This window comes from Amphiura filiformis, chromosome 15 (assembly GCF_039555335.1).
Source record: "Amphiura filiformis chromosome 15, Afil_fr2py, whole genome shotgun sequence".
In the NCBI taxonomy this organism is placed as follows: Eukaryota; Metazoa; Echinodermata; class Ophiuroidea; order Amphilepidida; family Amphiuridae; genus Amphiura; species Amphiura filiformis.
The window spans coordinates 37466687-37484027 of NC_092642.1; the positions used below are offsets into that span (position 1 = coordinate 37466687).

Genomic DNA, 17341 nt, shown 5'->3' on the forward strand with positions numbered 1-17341 from the left:
CCGGTCGATCTTACCGTTTCCGATGTTGATTAAGATACTTCTTGCATCGATCCCGAGATGCGGAAAAAAACCAATAGTCATTTTGTCCCACATAAATGAATAAATAACAAAAACCCCGATCCCCGAGTGGACTCACCCATTCGGTGACGTCACACACGATAATCACCCTTATCCTCCTTGGTTTCTAGATGAGATAGGCGTGTGGATTTTTCTTTACCAACGCTAAGTATCATTACGAACCAAAGGAAGAGATAGACAGTTTGTTTGTTACACTGAGGTAAAACTCAACCAGTATAGTCGCTAGGGAGATAGTTTTGACGACATTTTTCGGCTAGAAAAGTGACAAAAACGATCCAAAACTTAGCTTGTATGTGTGTTTCCGTTCATATCACGGGACACTTTACGGTTTCAAAATGGCCGCCTTAGGGCCCATTTTATTTTTGTTCTCACGTAAAACAACTATAACAGACTAGTAAGTTACAATAGATGTTTGTACAGTACTGTGTATACATGTATGGTGAGTGATTATCGCTATGTTTATGGTGTGCTCTATCGTTATATCTTTCAGTGCAGCGTCTGATGACGAGTTACTGCTAAGAGTTCGTGGGTTTCGAAGGACCAGCCTGACAAATCTTCCCCAAAAGGTTTTCAGTTTTCATCCCTTTGTATATATATTTTATATCATACCACTACATCAGCGTCAGCCACTGTGCGTGTGGGTCTGTTTATTGGGCTTGAGCTTGTGTTCGGGGGGGGTAGTGCTGTACGCTCCCCGATTACTACAATGTCTAGGCCTTGTCAATCATGCCCTTCCCTTGTGCCAGAGTGGGACCCGTGCATCCACTCTGCTACTCCCACAGGGATTGCTCTAAATCAAATAAGTGTGCTTCCTTTTGCATAGGCTTATCGGACATCCACTTGAGGATTTAGAAAGTAGCGCTCGTTTAGGTCTTCGACACAGACAGAAGACGAAGACTAAGAAACAGAAGCCTACAGGTAAGATTGATATGGTAGGTACTAGCACGGCCGGCAAGGGCCACGCTAAGGTAACCTCTGGGGCTCCGGTCCCGGCAAGCAGGCGGACCCTCCGGGACTGCTAGCGAGCCCGAAGGCCTAACAGCCAGCGAAAGCACTGACTTTACGCCTAAGCTAGTAGCAGGCAGCAGGGCGGTACTTGCCCCTAACAGGCGAGTACCAGTCTACCAGTGAGATCTCTAGCGAGCTTCTTGCAGGTGGACACCCGCCTATTGCTGGCGAACGAGCGGGTCTAGCACCCGCGGAAGTAGCCGGCGACGGACAGTATGCCAAGGGTGCCCCGGGCTTGCCTGGGTTGACTCCTAGCATACAGCGTGCAGCGGACTTGCCTCGGCCGGTCTGTAGCACGCAGCGTGCCAGTGGTGGAACCCGGGCTTGCCTGGGTTGATCCACGGCACGCAGCACGCCTTCGTTCCCAAGGGTCGAATGAAAACGTGCATGGGTTTAGCAGAGACGATACCGGGGCTAACGCTTCAGGTGTAGTCTTAGCAGAACCAACTGGGGTTGTCACACGGCAGCGTTCCATGGTGGGACCGCCGAGTGATTCCCTGGGCCTTGGAATGGCTGCCGGCTGTCCTCCGGGACTGGCTAGCGGCTATACCGGGGGTGGGCTCGCAGTCTCTCACGGGACAGCGACCCAAGTGCAAACAGTGGCAGCTACCGAGGGCGAGCTACGGCTTGACTTCAGTGGTAGCCACTATGCACGCGCCCATAGCTGCCGTGAGTGGTCCGCCACACACAGCGACCTTGGGCGAGGCTCAAGAGGTTAGGGTAGGTAGTTTGAACAGCCTGGCTGATCAACAACCCACTTATGTCCTCGAGAGCCAGCAGAGCGTGGTGATCCATTACAGTCAATGGGTCAATTACCCTCTTATGATCGATCACTATCTATTCAGCGGAGCATGGCTCCATTGATTGATACTGCCTATTCAGGTAGCGAGGTGACTGATCGAGGGTATACACGCCAGCTACCCGTGATACTAGGCAAGCTCCTTTTAGCCAAGGGACAGCCAGTATAGCGGGGTACCCATACACACGGCTTGATCCTCTAGCGGGGAACGCTGTGAGGCATGGGTACAGTGGTACGCAACCGGGAGCCCTACCGGGCACCTACGCTACAACCACGCAGGTACCGCAGTACTGCGTCCTGGTTACCACAGTCTCTGTGGCAACAGGGGAGGCGGTACTGGTACTGCCGTTCCATGGGGTTTCCCTGGTGGCGGATCCTTTCAGGGTCAGCTACCAACAGGGTATGCCCGTGGTATCCGCCGCAGGGTGGTTTCTTCCACGGTCTTCCACCGTGGCAAGTGCCGCCTAGCGTTGGGCAAGCAGTACCACCAGTTGTTACCCAACCCGGCGGCGAGTGGCTAACCCTGATACAGCTCAGGGTAGGCCGCACACTGCTATGGCTAGGGCGACAGCAGCGAGAGCGTCACGGATCCCGGGTGCTATAGCTAGCATCTCGGGTCTAGCGGGAGTACTCCCTCTTCTGCTGGTGTTCAGTTGGCTAGCCACACGGTGGCGACACCTCCCTGTCCACCTTCAGATGCCCGTCGTCAGATCTCTTCCTCATCAGAGAGTGAGTCAGAGTCTGAAGGCGAGGGAAAGGAGTCGGAAGATGAAACCAGTAGCGACTCACAGTCTGATGAGACTGTGCAGCTAGCTTCAGGTATCCTTCCCCGCTTCCCGTGAGGAACTCGCTAGCAATGGTCTGCCTCATGGACACCGCTGAGGTGATGAGCCGTGTGGCCCAAGGTTTGGGCCTGGCTTTCTCTCAGGAGGAGTCCGTTCAGGAGGACCAGGGCATCTTTCAGTAGGATGCCCAGCTAGCGGCGTCCACACAAGGGTCGCCTGCACTTGCATTCCCCGGCGGACCTCAAGGGTAGGTTTCAGTAGGGCTGTCAGGCTCGCTGGAGCTTCGACGCCGCGTGCTTGCACGCTTCCACTGCGTGTTTCGCAGGGAGGACTACTGAAACCTACCTCAGGGTCCCTGACATGGATCCAGACGCGTTGCCAGCGCCTGCCGCTGCGGCCAAGGCGCACGGGTCGTTCTCCCCCAGTGGGAGGAGGAGCTAAAGCTCATCGATGGCGAGCACGCCGCTTATCAGAGTCTCTAGCGTCGCTACCACGCTTGCCGAGCACCTCGGTAGGAAGGTAGCGAACGACCACGGGGCAACGTTTGAACTCTTCCGCGAGGTTAATCTGTTAGCGGTGCTAACAGCTAACCTCAACGAGAGTTCTATGGGCCTAGCCCATAGGATGTCATCTCGCCGCCGGCAGAATGCCTGTCTGTCCCTCCAGTCAACTTACGGCTCCGACTTTGCTGATGCAATGAAGAAGTCAGACTCGGTGGGACAGGGGCTACTCTTTGGACAGGCCTTTTGCGCTACGGTTGAGGACCGGGCAAAGAAGGCCACCAATGAGAGCACTCTGAAGAAGTCGGAGGCTGCCCTGACCAAGGGGAAGGGCAGTAAGGCGAAGAAGCAGCACAAGAAGACGAAGTCTTCTAAGCGTTCTTCAGCGCCAGCTCCGGCTTCAGCAGGACGCGCACCACAGACTACACCCGAGCCCGAGGCTACTCCAGCACCTCCCAAAAAACTGGGAAGCGCAAGAGTAGTGCTGGACCAGATGGCAAGCCCCTAAGAAGAGCCGTTCTTCTAAGGGTGGCAAACCAGATCGGTCCTGAGGGCAAGGCGGTCGACAGTCCATGCCGGCAGGCCTTTGGACTTCCACAGGGGATTCCCCTGTGGGCGGCCGCTGTTGCATTACGCCCAGAGATGGCATGCCATCTCACCGGGCGCCTGGGTATTGTCAGTGGTCAGTGGGGTTACAGGCTGGAATTTACCAGCCACCCTCGTGCGCCTGCACGATTCAGAGGTCCACGGTAGTGCCGCCAGACGGCCCCCAGCGTCCGGGCACTACTGTCAGAGGTCACTCAGCTTCTCACGAAGCAAGCGATTGTCCCGGTCTACCCCCTTTCACCAAGGGGTTTTGGAGCACGCTTTTTCTGGCTCCAAAGAAGACCGGCGACTGAGGTTCATTCTGAACCTCAAGCCGTTGAACGAGTTCATCAGGCCCAAGAGGTTCAGAATGGAGACTCTCGCCGGTGCTAGCCTGCCCCATCAAGGGTATGTGGGCGGCATCGCTAGATCTCTCGGACGCATATCTGCATGTTCGATCGCACCTCAAGATCAGAGGTTTCTACGCTTCAAGGTACAGGGTCAAACTTACCAGTTTTGATGCCTGCCATTCGGCTTGTCCACCTCCCCCAGAGTGTTTACACTCCTGGTCAGGGCGGTGGCAGCATACCTGAAGCGCAGGGGAGTCAACATGTGTTGCTACCTGGACGATTGGTTCATTTACGGACGCACCCCACTGGAGACACAGTGTCTCGTGGAGTTAGTAGTCCGTACGGTGCGGGACCTGGGATTTCTGATCAACGTCAAGAAATCCAATTTGGTCCCGACGCAGAACACCACTATTCTTAGGGGCCCAGATCAACCTCAAGGAGGGATCGCGGTGCCCTCACCGAGAGGGTGACGAACATGGCGAGGTGTGCCCGACTCTTGGCCGAGTCAGAGGGGGCACCCGCTGTGGCATGGATGAAGGTTTTGGGCCTTATGGCCAGTATGGTAGACCTCGTGCACTGTACTGCCGCTTTCACATGAGGCCTATACAACTACACCTTCTAGCCTTTTACAGGCCCAGTCGTCACCCAATATCCCTCGCGGTTCCGATGTCGGAGATCGCGCGAGAGGAACTCTGGTGGTGGACCCATCAGCCCAATTTGACTCAAGGTGTCAGGTTTCCTGCACCAGCGGTGCGCCACGTAGTGACGACCGACGCGTCAAAGCTGGGCTGGGGGGCCACATCCACGGGACTCAGTCTCGGGCCTATGGTCGGCCACGGAGACGGAGTTCCATATCAACCTTCTCGAACTTTGGGCAGTGGAGAGAACTCTCCAGCATTTCGAGAAGGTGATCGTGGATCTCATATCGTTGTCCAAACAGACAACACAACCGTGGTGGCCTACCTCAACAGACAAGGGGGCACCAGGTCACCACGGTTATGCCTGCACGCTTTTCGCCTGATAGGGTGGTGCAAGGCCAGGCAGATTACGTTGAGAGCGCTGCACATCGCGGGAGTCACCAACCTCCTCGCGGACGCTCTGTCACGCGGACAGGTGTCGGGCCCTACAGAATGGTCCCTTGCTCCGCAGGTCGCCCAGACGATCTTCGGTGATGTACCACCCTCGATAGATTTGTTCGCATCTCATCGAAATCATCAGCTGCCGTGTATTGCTCAAGGGTCGCAGACCCACAGGCATTCGCCGTGGGCGCTCTGTCCGTGAGACTGGGGAGGAATGACTGCTTACGCTTTCCCCCCGATCTCACTGCTCGCAAGGGTGGTGACCAAGATCGGGAGGGAGGATTGCAACGCCATTCTGATAGCACCGTTCTGGCCGAAACACCTGTGGTTTCGACCGATGGTGGATCTACTAGCGGCTCAGCCGCGAGTACTCCCCGAGTTACCAAATCTACTCCGGATGCCCGGAGGAGAGGTACCAAGTCTACCACTAGAGCACCTGCAGTGAGCTGCATGGCCCTTATCAGCGAACGTGCGGCGGAGGGAGGCATTTCATCAGAAGCTGCTTCTCTCATCGCCGGGGTAGACGAGTCTACCCTCCGTGACGTATAGTCAGCGCTTTGGCTCCCTACTACGCATGGTGCGATGAGAGAAATACATCTCCCACTAGAGCCCCTGTGCCTCTAGTGGCAGATTTTCTGACAGAAAAGTTCAGGTCAGGACTTCAGCAGGCAACGATAGCCAACTATAAGTCAGCCATTCTCTCGATTCATCGGGATTTGAAGACGGGTCGACTATCAATTCAGATGGGTCCCTAAGTCTTCTTCTCGACGGTATGTTCAACGAGCGCCGCCGAAAGGAAGGTGGTCCTCCATGGGACCTCAACACAGTCTTGGAGTATATTAAGGGTCCCCTTTTGAGCCCCTGTCAAAAGCGACCCTTAAATACGCCACTCTTAAGGCGGCCTTTCTTCTGGCGTTGGCTTCGGGACGGCGCTGCTCAGAGTTGCACGCAGTCTCAAGTCAGCCTCCGTGTTTACTAACAACGGAGCGACGCTGTTTCTTCGCCCGGATTTCCTTGCAAAAATGAGCGAAGTACATTCCGACACTCGCCCTCTTCCTCCCCAATATTGGGCAGGGTTCAAATAGCCGAAGACAGGTTGTGGTGCCCGTGAGGGCGCTACAGCACTACCTTGGCCGAACACAAACCTTAAGAGGGGCTCATGACCGCTTATTTATCACTCACGCCCAGAACCGCACGGTCCAGCCGCTAAACAGACTCTGGCACGGTGGCTGGTCCAGGTGTTAGTGGACTCGGGCGGCAAAGACGCCGCCTCAAGGCCCACTCAACCAGATCTATCTCATCTTCGTGGGCCTACCATAGGGGGTCCCCATAGAAGAGATTTGTCAGGCTGTGTCTTGGAAGAACCTGTCGTCCTTTTCCACGGTTTACTACAAAAACGTAAACCAACGACCAGGCGATAAGTTCTCCAGGGCTATTCTGCGGAGATAATATGGTGGTTGGGTATCAGGTGTTTTATGGGACAATCAGAATTCCAACATGGTAAGAACCAGTGTTTCTATTTCTTAACCACTGAACTTTCAGTTCAGGGTTTTTGTCTGTTCACGTAGTCTTTCTGTTTCCGGCCGTGAGGGGGGGAAATAGTTTGACCTCGCGATTACCATGCTACCCACTCTCCCGATCCTTATCAGATGCTGGCCAATCTTGTACCTCCATCCGTCGGTTACTTGCTAGATCGATCTTTCAGATGTTGATGCAAGAAGTATCTTAATCAACATCGAACGGTAAGATCGACGGTGTACTGAGTCTAGTCCCAAACAAAAATGTTTGGTAGACTCATAACCGTGCGATCTTACCTTTCCGATGTTGATTATCCCGACCCGCCGCCCCTACAAGTTTGGCGAGTAGGGGCTGCCCAAGTCGGATAAGGGTGATTATCGTGTGACGTCACCGAATGGGTGAGTCCACTCGGGGATCGGGGTTTTGTTATTTATTCATTTATGTGGGACAAAATGACTATTGGTTTTTTCCGCATCTCGGGATCGATGCAAGAAGTATCTTAATCAACATCGGAAAGGTAAGATCGCACCGGTTATGAGTCTACCAAACATTTTTGTTTGGGACTATTTTCTGTTACTTTCATTTTAAAAATGAAAATAGAATTCCATGAATCAAGAAAGAAGTCACACAAAAACAGATACAATAGTTGTGTTCCCAGAAGCTATAGGACTTCCTGATAATGCTTTGAAAATTATATTTGACTTATTTAGAGGGATATTTTTATAGTATTCATTTTTCATGATTAATAATTTTGCAACTTGTCTTATTCAATGTTTCAAAGCTTGACATACTGAAACCTTTTGGTCAAATTTTATATTTGCAGACTTTCAATTGATTCTGAAATAACCTCATAACAGGAAAATAAAAAAACTTGTGAAAATTGTCCAAAATGCATTAAATTTGTTCAAACTAAAGAACTTTAAACATATATGTGGTGTGCTCAAGCAAAAGCAGTCTGAAGTAAGACATATTCAATTTTCAATTTCTTATAGGATTGTAAACAGCATTGGTAAAGCTACATTTTGCAGAAAACCCCATGAATTTGGACAACCAGCTCAAAATGAGCAGTTGAATGTTTCCAAAACAATAGGAAACAAAAGAATTTTTTTTCGTTTCTTTGACTATATCTGAATCTATCAATATCCGACTTCCAACTGATTTTGCTTGATCACATCACATATACCCAGGTGAAATGTTAAGGCCCAAATATGTTTTTTTATGCCTCCACCGGAGGTATTATGTTTCCTGGTTGTCCGTCCATCTGTCCGTCCGTCCGAGCTTGCGAGTGCAATTTCTCGGAACTGGTAAGGCATATTGTGATGCAATTTGGTGGAGGGGTGGCAATTGGTGGTCTCCAAATTTTATCAGGTTTTTGTTGCAAAATATGGTAATTAAGTACCTAATTTGCATAATTTATGCATATCAAGCAAAATAACCTTGTGCACAGATTATCTGGAGATCTGTATGAGTTACACTGATGAAACTTGGTGGAGAGTAGCACAGCCAGAGGTTCTTGACCTGATTTGCTTTTCAGTGCAAAATTTGCGTAATCGCAAGGTCATTGTGAGGTCATTTGGGGTCATCCGGGGTCAAATCGCCATATATTGTTGCAGGTTCATGAAATTTGGTGGGAAGGACTACTGTAGGAAGGAAAACAATGTCAAGGTCATTTTGGGGTCATCCAAGGTCATGCAAGGTCAAATCGCCATAGATTGTCGCAGGTTCATGGAAGTATGTACAATTCTATGGGGCATTGCTATATGTTTTTGCTTCCACTGGAGCAATAACTGAAAATTAGGAAACCGATTGTCATAATGGTAGGCCTCAAAGTAAGATAAAAACACAATATGAAAAAATAGGACCACCCACCTTTAAAAGGAAGTTGCCGTCAGTTAGAATGTATACTAAAGGCCCGCTCTAGGCAATAATGCTCTGATTGATGATTTCAAAGGAAATATATATATTAGTTTCATACTCAACGGCTAGGAAATATATGACTAGTGATGAGGCTCTTGGGGGCACATGGAATTTCGAAATATCTTGGACATATTTTTAAAGAATCAATTTTAGTTTTTCTTACTGTTATATTGTGCTTGTTTGTGAAAAAAGAAGTAAACATTTTTTCTGTCATTTTTGTTTTTGACACAGCCTGACAGTCCATATCAAGGAGGTGTATTTTTCTTAACCATACAGTTTCCTACAGATTATCCGTTCAAACCACCCAAGGTAAGCCATTAGTTGGGGAGAGACAAACAGAAAGACAGACACACACACACACACACGCCCACCCCCACACAGAAAGAAAGACGGAGAAAGAGCGACGCAAGAGATGGTATATGAGAGAGACAAGTCAAAGAGATTAGAATCAGAGTACCGACTCCACCATGTTTATATGTCACTCATGGAGGCCAAGAGAGTGTAGACTGCTGCCCTCAGTCGTCAACCGTCTGGATTGACGACTGAGAAAACTATGTGGAAAAAAAGTGACGGATTTTGATTCCTGTGGCATAGAGCATGCGCAGTTGTGTCCAAATTGTCCTTTTGACCGAGTTTGTTGTTTTTAGAAGTTCCGAGCGCGATCTTGTTACAGCGACGCGGTACACGGCGCCGCTAGTCAGTCGCGCTACGGCGCACAACCAAAGTCGCATTGAATAGTTTTCAGAAGTCCGGCATGATATGGGCTGTAAGATAATCAGTTGTCACTACGAAGCATACACAGTACATGCGAAGTGTAGACGGCTGATTGGAATTAGTCTAAAGATAGTGTAGTCTTTGGATTATTTTGCCTTGGGCCTGGCAATTGAAAATGTTTGCTTGTTTGTGTTCTCTTCTCATGTGTTTATCTTTTAAGGATAACCTCATGAATCCAATCACAGATACGTGGATGCAAATGCATGTTATTGGAAAGTATATTACATTTTTGTAATGTGTGTAATTGTATGATATAATGTGTTATATGCCATTTTTATTTTGTATTATATGTATGGCCTTGTGCCACCTGGGAACCAAGTATGGTCTTGTGCCACCTGTGAACCAAGGGAGAACAGTGCCAGTGCATTGATTGGTCACCCCATAAGAAATAAATAAAATAAATAAATAAATAATTACCACGTCTTGTGATGAAGATAAAAGTATGCTTTACAATGACCGTGTTGTGTGACGTGTTATGCATTCAATCAATTTACGGAATATCCCTCGGGTATTCCTCGGTTACAAAGCACAAGGTGTAGATATATCAGTGCCCTCAAAACAACTGATGCGCAGTCATTAACTTCTAAAAAAAATTAGTGCATTATAGTGCGCTACGCACATGCACAACACCTAGCCGTTGATCCACAAGCCTCAGCACACTTTACAGTTGAAGCATTTGATTTAAAGAAGTTACATTTTTAATTGTTTTATTATCAAGGTGATCTTCACAACTAAGATCTATCATCCAAATATCAACAGCAATGGCAGTATCTGTTTGGATATCTTGAGGTCACAGTGGTCACCGGCTCTAACAATTTCAAAAGGTAATTAGCATATTGCATGTATTTTATTGTTTTATTGTACAGGTGAATTTCACAACTAAGATCTATCATCCAAACATCAACAGCAATGGCAGTATCTGCCTAGATATCTTGAGGTCACAGTGGTCACCAGCTCTAACCATTTCAAAAGGTAAGTACAGGGTTCCAGCAGTCCTTCACTATGGACCACAAGAGCCTCATCCCAATGGCATAGTCCAATAACCTCAATTACTTAATCATAGTGTAAAATTTGACATCAAGTTGCAGAGTTTTTGTACCCAAATCTTCAAAGGTCATTCAATGAATGTTCAAATGTATTGGGGTTAAAGAACTGTGCCTTGATAGATGAGCATGTTGTGGTTCCTAGTGCTTGAAAGTCCTTGAAAATTGGAATTTTTGGAGTGGAAAGGAGCTGTCACTTTTGTTAATACACAGCTGTTTGTGTTGTGGTAAGTCCTTGAAAATCATGCTTTTGACCTTGAAAGTCCTTGAATTTTAAAGGCTTCAAGGTGCGGGAACCCTGTAAGTTAAGAATAGAACACAACACATACATTGTGAGAAAGAAGAATTGAATATAGGTTGTTTCTGTGTTGCCCTGTTCTAACATTTTGCAGAATTTGGAAGGAAATAAGAACATTTTAAAATAGAGTCAAATAGCTGCTTTATGCAAACCTGTTAGAGGATGATTTTCTCTAGTTTATTCTTGGTGACCAATAACCAGTGAGGTAGAACCAAAGGGTATCAACTCGGCTGTGTTTGAGTTGTGTTCATAGAGGACAAACAAACTCTGCTGTGTTTGAGTAGCGTTCATGGAGGGCAAATAATGTATCTCCAGGTTATTTTGCTATGTGCCCGGCAACCTTTGATTCAAGTGCACGGTTGTTTGCGGTCTGCCAAAGTGAGCGCCGAGTACACAAACCTCTGTAACGTACAAACTTAAAGAAGCAAATTATCGTTCAATTTCATGCTCTTACAGAAAAACGCTGGTGGTACACTATTTGCCCACCATAAGAGACAAAACAATATGGTCAATCAGGCCTATTTTTGGGGTTGGTCGGATTATGCCAATCAAACAATTCTTATTTTTAGGCTAAGTCAAAGTCCAGATTTTTTGCCCAGAAGAATACCTATATAATAGGTGTGCACTCTTAAGTCACATGATAATAACTTTCTTTGTTTCCCTTTTACATTGTTTCTCTTTCCTTTGCAGTTCTGTTATCAATCTGTTCATTACTCTGCGACCCTAATCCAGATGACCCACTTGTGCCAGAAATTGCCAGACTTTTTAAGCAAGATTTAAAGAAATATACAAAATATGCTGAAGAATGGACAAAAAAATTTGCCATGTGAAAGTTAACTCACATGCCGGAAGCTGATGGAGGTTGGTGTGATGATGGACATGAATAACCCAGCATTCCAGATACCCGTATATTAAGAAGAGATTATGTACAGAATATATATTTTCCGATATTCAAGCTTACAGACCAGACCGTATGATTGACTTACTTTTGGGTTCCGTGAGTAATGGTCTATACCAGAAATTTACTGCCCTAAAGAAGGCAAGTCATTTTTAGCTTTGGAATTCCCAGACAAGAATTTCATTGGGGAAAAATGGGAATTCCCAGTTTGGTTTCAATTCCATTGAAAAATTGGGATTTCCCAGAAAAGAAAGTAAAAAAGTTTTGGGAAAACATTTATGGAAATTTTCTTGGGAATTCCCACAGATAATACATGTTAATATTGTTGGAAATCCCATGCCTTTTGGTGGATACAATTATTTTCTGGAATAGCCCAACATATCATTTTGGTAATTTTCAAAATGATTTGTATACGAAACCCAAACTACGTCAACGACACAATGGTAAGCCTGTATTATAAGTGTAAAATTGCAAAATATTCATCATTGTTCAAGTTGTATCTAGCTCACACGTAACATTATCACTTTTTTAATACACTTGGTCTGGTTTGTGAGGTTGTCCGTACTAAATGAAGAAAAAGAACAAAAACAGAAAACGACCACTTGCAGGTATTTATATGGTGGACAACACCATCTAATATATACGACTTAGTATTGCTTTGGTGAGAATCAAATCTCACAAAGATTTTTCCAAAGTTAGTTTGTGAGAATCGCATCGATTGCCCAAAAATCATGCCAATTCTAGCTATGACAATCAGTCAATTTTCACTCGATTCTCGCCATACAAGTTTGTGAGAATCAATTTTGATTCATGCAAAGTGCAACAAAATTGAGCCTGTAGCTTTTTCCTAGCTATTATGAATTCATCACTGATTACTGCGATGGACTATTTCTTCTCCTGCTAAAATGCATGTTCTTAGCTCATTGGTTAAAAACCAGGCACATCTTGCTGCAATTGATCCAATAATTCAGCTTTATTAGGCATTCTTTGAATCCCAGGATGTAAAGGTTGATATTATATTTTACATCTCCGATAACTTAAAAGGGTATTTTGTGATCCACTGCCTCATCCTCCCACTTTTCTCAAAAAAGTTGAGATTTTTATACCACTGGAAACCTTTAGCTAAATAATGTTTATGTACAAAAAATTTCTTGCAGATTAATTTGTTTAGCAAAAATATCATCAAATTTGAATAAAAAAAGTTCTGGTACAACAGAACGAAATTACAACACTGGCCTATGGAGCAGCGCAAAATCGGAATCAACTGAAATTTTGGGAATAAGCTTTTTTAGTTGATATAGATCTACAGAAAAATTCATAAAATGAGGATGCTAGGATCACAAAAAACTCCTTTAGATATTGAAAAGTGATAGTTAAATTTTTGGCAGCCTGAGCTTAACACAGTAAGTGGTTGCCTGGAAAATGGAGAATGAATGCCACTTTAATAATTTTTTTTATTCTTCCGAGTTATGTGATGTGCATATACAGGCATGAACGCAGAAATGAAAAACAATCGCACTGATTGGCTGATAAACAGTGATGACAACGTACAACATGGTTAGACTGACCCCAGTGATCATCAGTGCATAAAAGGGGTGGACACTTTGCATCTTCTATGATCGATGATCACTCACTGGTGCATACTTGGAACTCGGTAGAATTAAAAAATTACTGTAGTGTGAGGTGTTGTACTTAAAGAGCATTGTTTGTGAACCATTTCTAAGACTTACTCAAAACCTTTATCTTTGTAATATATATTTTGAAGTATGAACATGAAAATGCTATTTATGCAGACACAAGGTCCAAGTTTTTTCTCATATGTAAGTGTAAGTTACTTCTACTTGTAGAGCTGTGGATAGATTACCAAAAACAAATTTTTTAAAGTAATGATTATAAATTGTATAAAGTGCAGCAAAATTGAGCATACCAGATCGGGTTAAGAACACTTCAATGTGTATGAGAAATAAAGGTTTGCAGTGTTCTTTATGAATGATTAATGTGCGCTCGGCCAGAAACAGGCCTTAAAGGGAGGCCAGCAAAACTTTGACTTGAGTTTGGTGCCCTCAATTTCAAAACATTCTCCGGTATATGATGGGCAAGGGTGAAAATAAAGAAGCTTTGCTACCAGGACTCAGTTTGGGAAAGAACTAAGTCCTGGTTCACCAAAAGGTAGTCGGGACCAGGAGTCATTTTCGTCTAAACAGGACTCGCTTTGGTTTTAGTAACAGTCAGAATTTAAGCCAAAATGGTCTAATACCTAATGGCTGAGTTCAGTCGTGTACTTTCAAATAATAGCTAAAATTCTGACCTCACATAGCAGAGAAACCCCATTTTGGTTCACCATTTCCTATTTCTTGGGCTTCTTAATATGTATAGACTGTCAGGACAAAAAGTGTTGTAATTTTTAATCTCAATGGGCTACAGTAGTCAACTAATAAGCCTGATACAAGGCCCATAGTCTGCTTATTTTCACCTTTGATGATGGGCCTTTGGGTATTCTGCTCACTGGTCTTGAAAATGAATACCCTCGAAAAAATGAATTTCGCGGCCTATCCCTGGCACATTATTTCCACATTTTTCCAACCTAGGACACATTATTCCGACATAAAGGACACTGCTTCACTCTTTATTATTTAAATCATAGAAGCTGCAAAATGAGTCATCATTCCATTTTTTGCGGGTCAGGGGTCATTCATTGGGATTTGGCAAACATTATCGACCCTCAATTGAACCTTGTTATGAAAATGAGATAATATTTTTTAGATTTTGACAACTCAAGTCACAGACAGAGCAACTTGTGCCAATCGAAAACATTTTGTACTATCCTATAGTTAACAACAGGATTGAAACAAAAAACTACAAAATTGTCCAAAAAAACCGATGTATTTACAGATATACCACTGAGGCAGTGGTATACAGGGGAGTGTGATGGGATTCTCCCCCACCCTTCAAATTAAAAAAGAATCTTGGAAAGTTTGCCAATTTTGAGCAATCTGTGCCAAATTTTAGGCAACACATCCGATTTTTGCCTGCCTCCTGAAATTCAATGTCCCCTGAATGAAAATTCAAGTGCTGCCACTGCTGTGGTAAAAAATTGTAGAGGAATTCTTGTACTCTTTGTTGGGAGTCATCGCTGAAATAATTAAAAAAATGTGGGTGTGTTAATGAAATATATAGCAGGGAAACTGATTTAATTCAGTGCAATTTATGACCAAAACTGACAACTCCAAGGATATGCAAGTTATATTTGTGTATTACTTTTAGGTAGGGGTGAGTTGACTTCAATGCCTGGCAGTATGCGCACGAATCATCACAATTTCCATTGTTTTTTGCCTGGCAGTATGCGCGCGCATATTTTGTTCAGGGCTTGTGTTTTTAAAACTCCCGCCACATCACAATAAGGCTATTGAACAGTGTAGTGATTGCATGGGGTTCACTCAAGCATATCGACATACCAGACCGTTGCCTTTGTTGATACACATTGAAGTCAACTCATCTTAAAGAGCACAAACTTTAGTAGGGCACTCAACTCTATCTCCACCTAAATCTGGTATGATTATTTATATAAATTTTATATTTACAAAACAAATTATACAGTATTTACTGAAGTGGAATTATTAATACCTTCATCGCAATACCAGTTGGCCCCACTATGGCCGCAGTCTTCAATGTAGTAGTACCACCCATGTTGAGGCCAAACTGGGAACTGCTGCAGCCAGAATGGGGTCAATTGGGGTTAGGATGTAGTTACCAATTGCACTTGCATAAATACTGTATAATTGGTTTGGTAAAATTATCCTCCATTTATTTTGTAAATATCTATATCAGATTTTAAGTGGGGCCAGAGTGGATCGGCTCCAGTAAAGTGAGGCCGGTTTGTGTTCTGATACCTTAGCAAACATGTTACCTCAAATAAAGTTTTTGAAACATGTTTAACAGGAAGGATTTCAGGAAAATGTATGTTTATATGTTTTTGCTCACTTTAGAAAAAGCCTTTATGTATCTCTGTTCATGTAAAATGTGCTTGTTTGGGTTGTTAGTAGAGCTGATGAAAAGCAGAGGGGTACCAACCAGGGGGGGGGGTTGCCCCTCCTGAAGTACCGGGACAAAATTTACCAAACGTTGTAATCTGCACCTTTGGCATGTTTTTAGACCACAATTATTCTCATTTTGGCCCATTTTAGCATTAAAATTGCTCATTTGTGCGCATTAGTAGTGGGTTAGAGGGACAATTTGGAAATTTTGGCTCGGTGACCCCGGTGCACGCCCTCATCACAAATCTATGCTTTAAGTGCTTTATTTTCATATACTATTATTACATTCTGTAAAATAATTATGTACATTTAATATTTTGTACTCAGTTGTGTGTCTTGATAAATTATATTGGACTCTTACGAGTTGAAATCCATACACCCCTTATGGAAGACATGATTTCAAATGGGGTTACCTGAATGGGTGGCTCCATTTGAAATCTATGCATCGTTTGTCGGAGATTAAGATAATGTTTTTCATGGGGGCGTTTGGATTTCAATTGGAATAGCCCAATTATTATTGTCCAGTGTTTTTTTTTGGTCAAGATTATAAACAGGGATACTTTTAGCAACATTATATTATAATCTAGACAATGTGAAAATGCGAATAAAAGCACTGTAACAGTGCGAAAAATATTTTGTTTGCATTTTGTTTTTGTTTTTTAAGTATGAAGGGCGGTAACCTGGTTTGGATTCCAGAGGGAGTGTGCCTGTAAAGAGAGTGTGCCTGGAGGAGTGTGCTTATTTAAGCGTTATTCAGCAAGTTGTCGTAAAAGCTCACAGCCAACTTATTTTAGTTTTAGTATGCTGAACTTGGTATGCTAAACCCATCACCCTAAAAAGGACGCCAAAATTCCCCATATAGGATCATAAAGCGAGCAAAGGGGACATGCTCCAAAGTCACTCAAAAACATTAAAATGTTCATATTATGGTCGTAAGGATCAAACAAATGTAACATTGTGTGTGTAGGACCTGTTAGTAGTTACCAAGTAGTTGTCAAGGATTCAGGAAAAGAAGAGTTTGCACTATCTGCGATGTGAAGTTCATTTCAAAGTTTTCTGTATAACGTTTTATATTTGGTATGGAATCAGTCCAACGCGTTGCTAAAAAAGCTGTTTGACAGACAGGAAAGCGAGTCAGTGGGGCCAGACTCCTCTGTATATTATTGCTGGGGGAGGACACACCAAGATGATGGCAATGTGACTCGTACCCATAACCTTGTGTAACCGCTAGGCCACCGTGCTCCCGTGAGAGACGGTAACCCCCACTATTAACCTCTGTTGACCAAAAGTTATAACGTGCATCTTCCCTTGGCCCGGTCTTATGCCACAATTATCCCAAATTTGAAGCATTTTTAGCATTAAAATTGCACTTCACACGAATTTCGGCCCCAGTAAAGTAATGTTAGTAGCGGGTCAGCGGATATTCACCTCCCCCGCCCCTTCCTCCCGGTCACGTTTTATCTGTTAGTGAGCAGTTAGTCGTATAAAGAACTGCAACCAGTCAGAGGGAATTCAGCTTTTACGCCATTTTCTACCCGTTTGCATTAAGGGCTGGGGTATGAACGTTTGGACAGTATTTATTTTGGGACATTAGAGCACATCAGACATATCGAATTGCATTCTGAATACGAAGAATGTCATTCTGATATCAAATAATTTTGAATTTTTGAAATTC

At 44.6% G+C, this 17341-nt stretch overlaps 1 protein-coding gene across 2 annotated transcripts in view; it reads left to right on the forward strand.

Moving 5' to 3' along the window:
* Nucleotides 1-16299, forward strand: part of LOC140171582 (ubiquitin-conjugating enzyme E2-17 kDa-like) — a 28875-nt gene extending 12576 nt beyond the window's left edge. The window contains exons 4-6 of one of the 2 annotated variants that reach the window (XM_072194860.1): nt 8851-8928; nt 10112-10217; nt 11425-16299. In XM_072194860.1, the coding sequence (XP_072050961.1) occupies nt 8851-8928; nt 10112-10217; nt 11425-11564 (324 nt within the window). In that variant the 3' untranslated portion in view covers nt 11565-16299. Of the gene's footprint in view, nt 1-8850; nt 8929-10111; nt 10218-10259; nt 10366-11424 lie in introns of both variants that reach the window. The other variant, XM_072194859.1, reaches the window with a different exon arrangement.
* The last annotated feature ends 1042 nt before the right edge of the window (nt 16300-17341 follow it).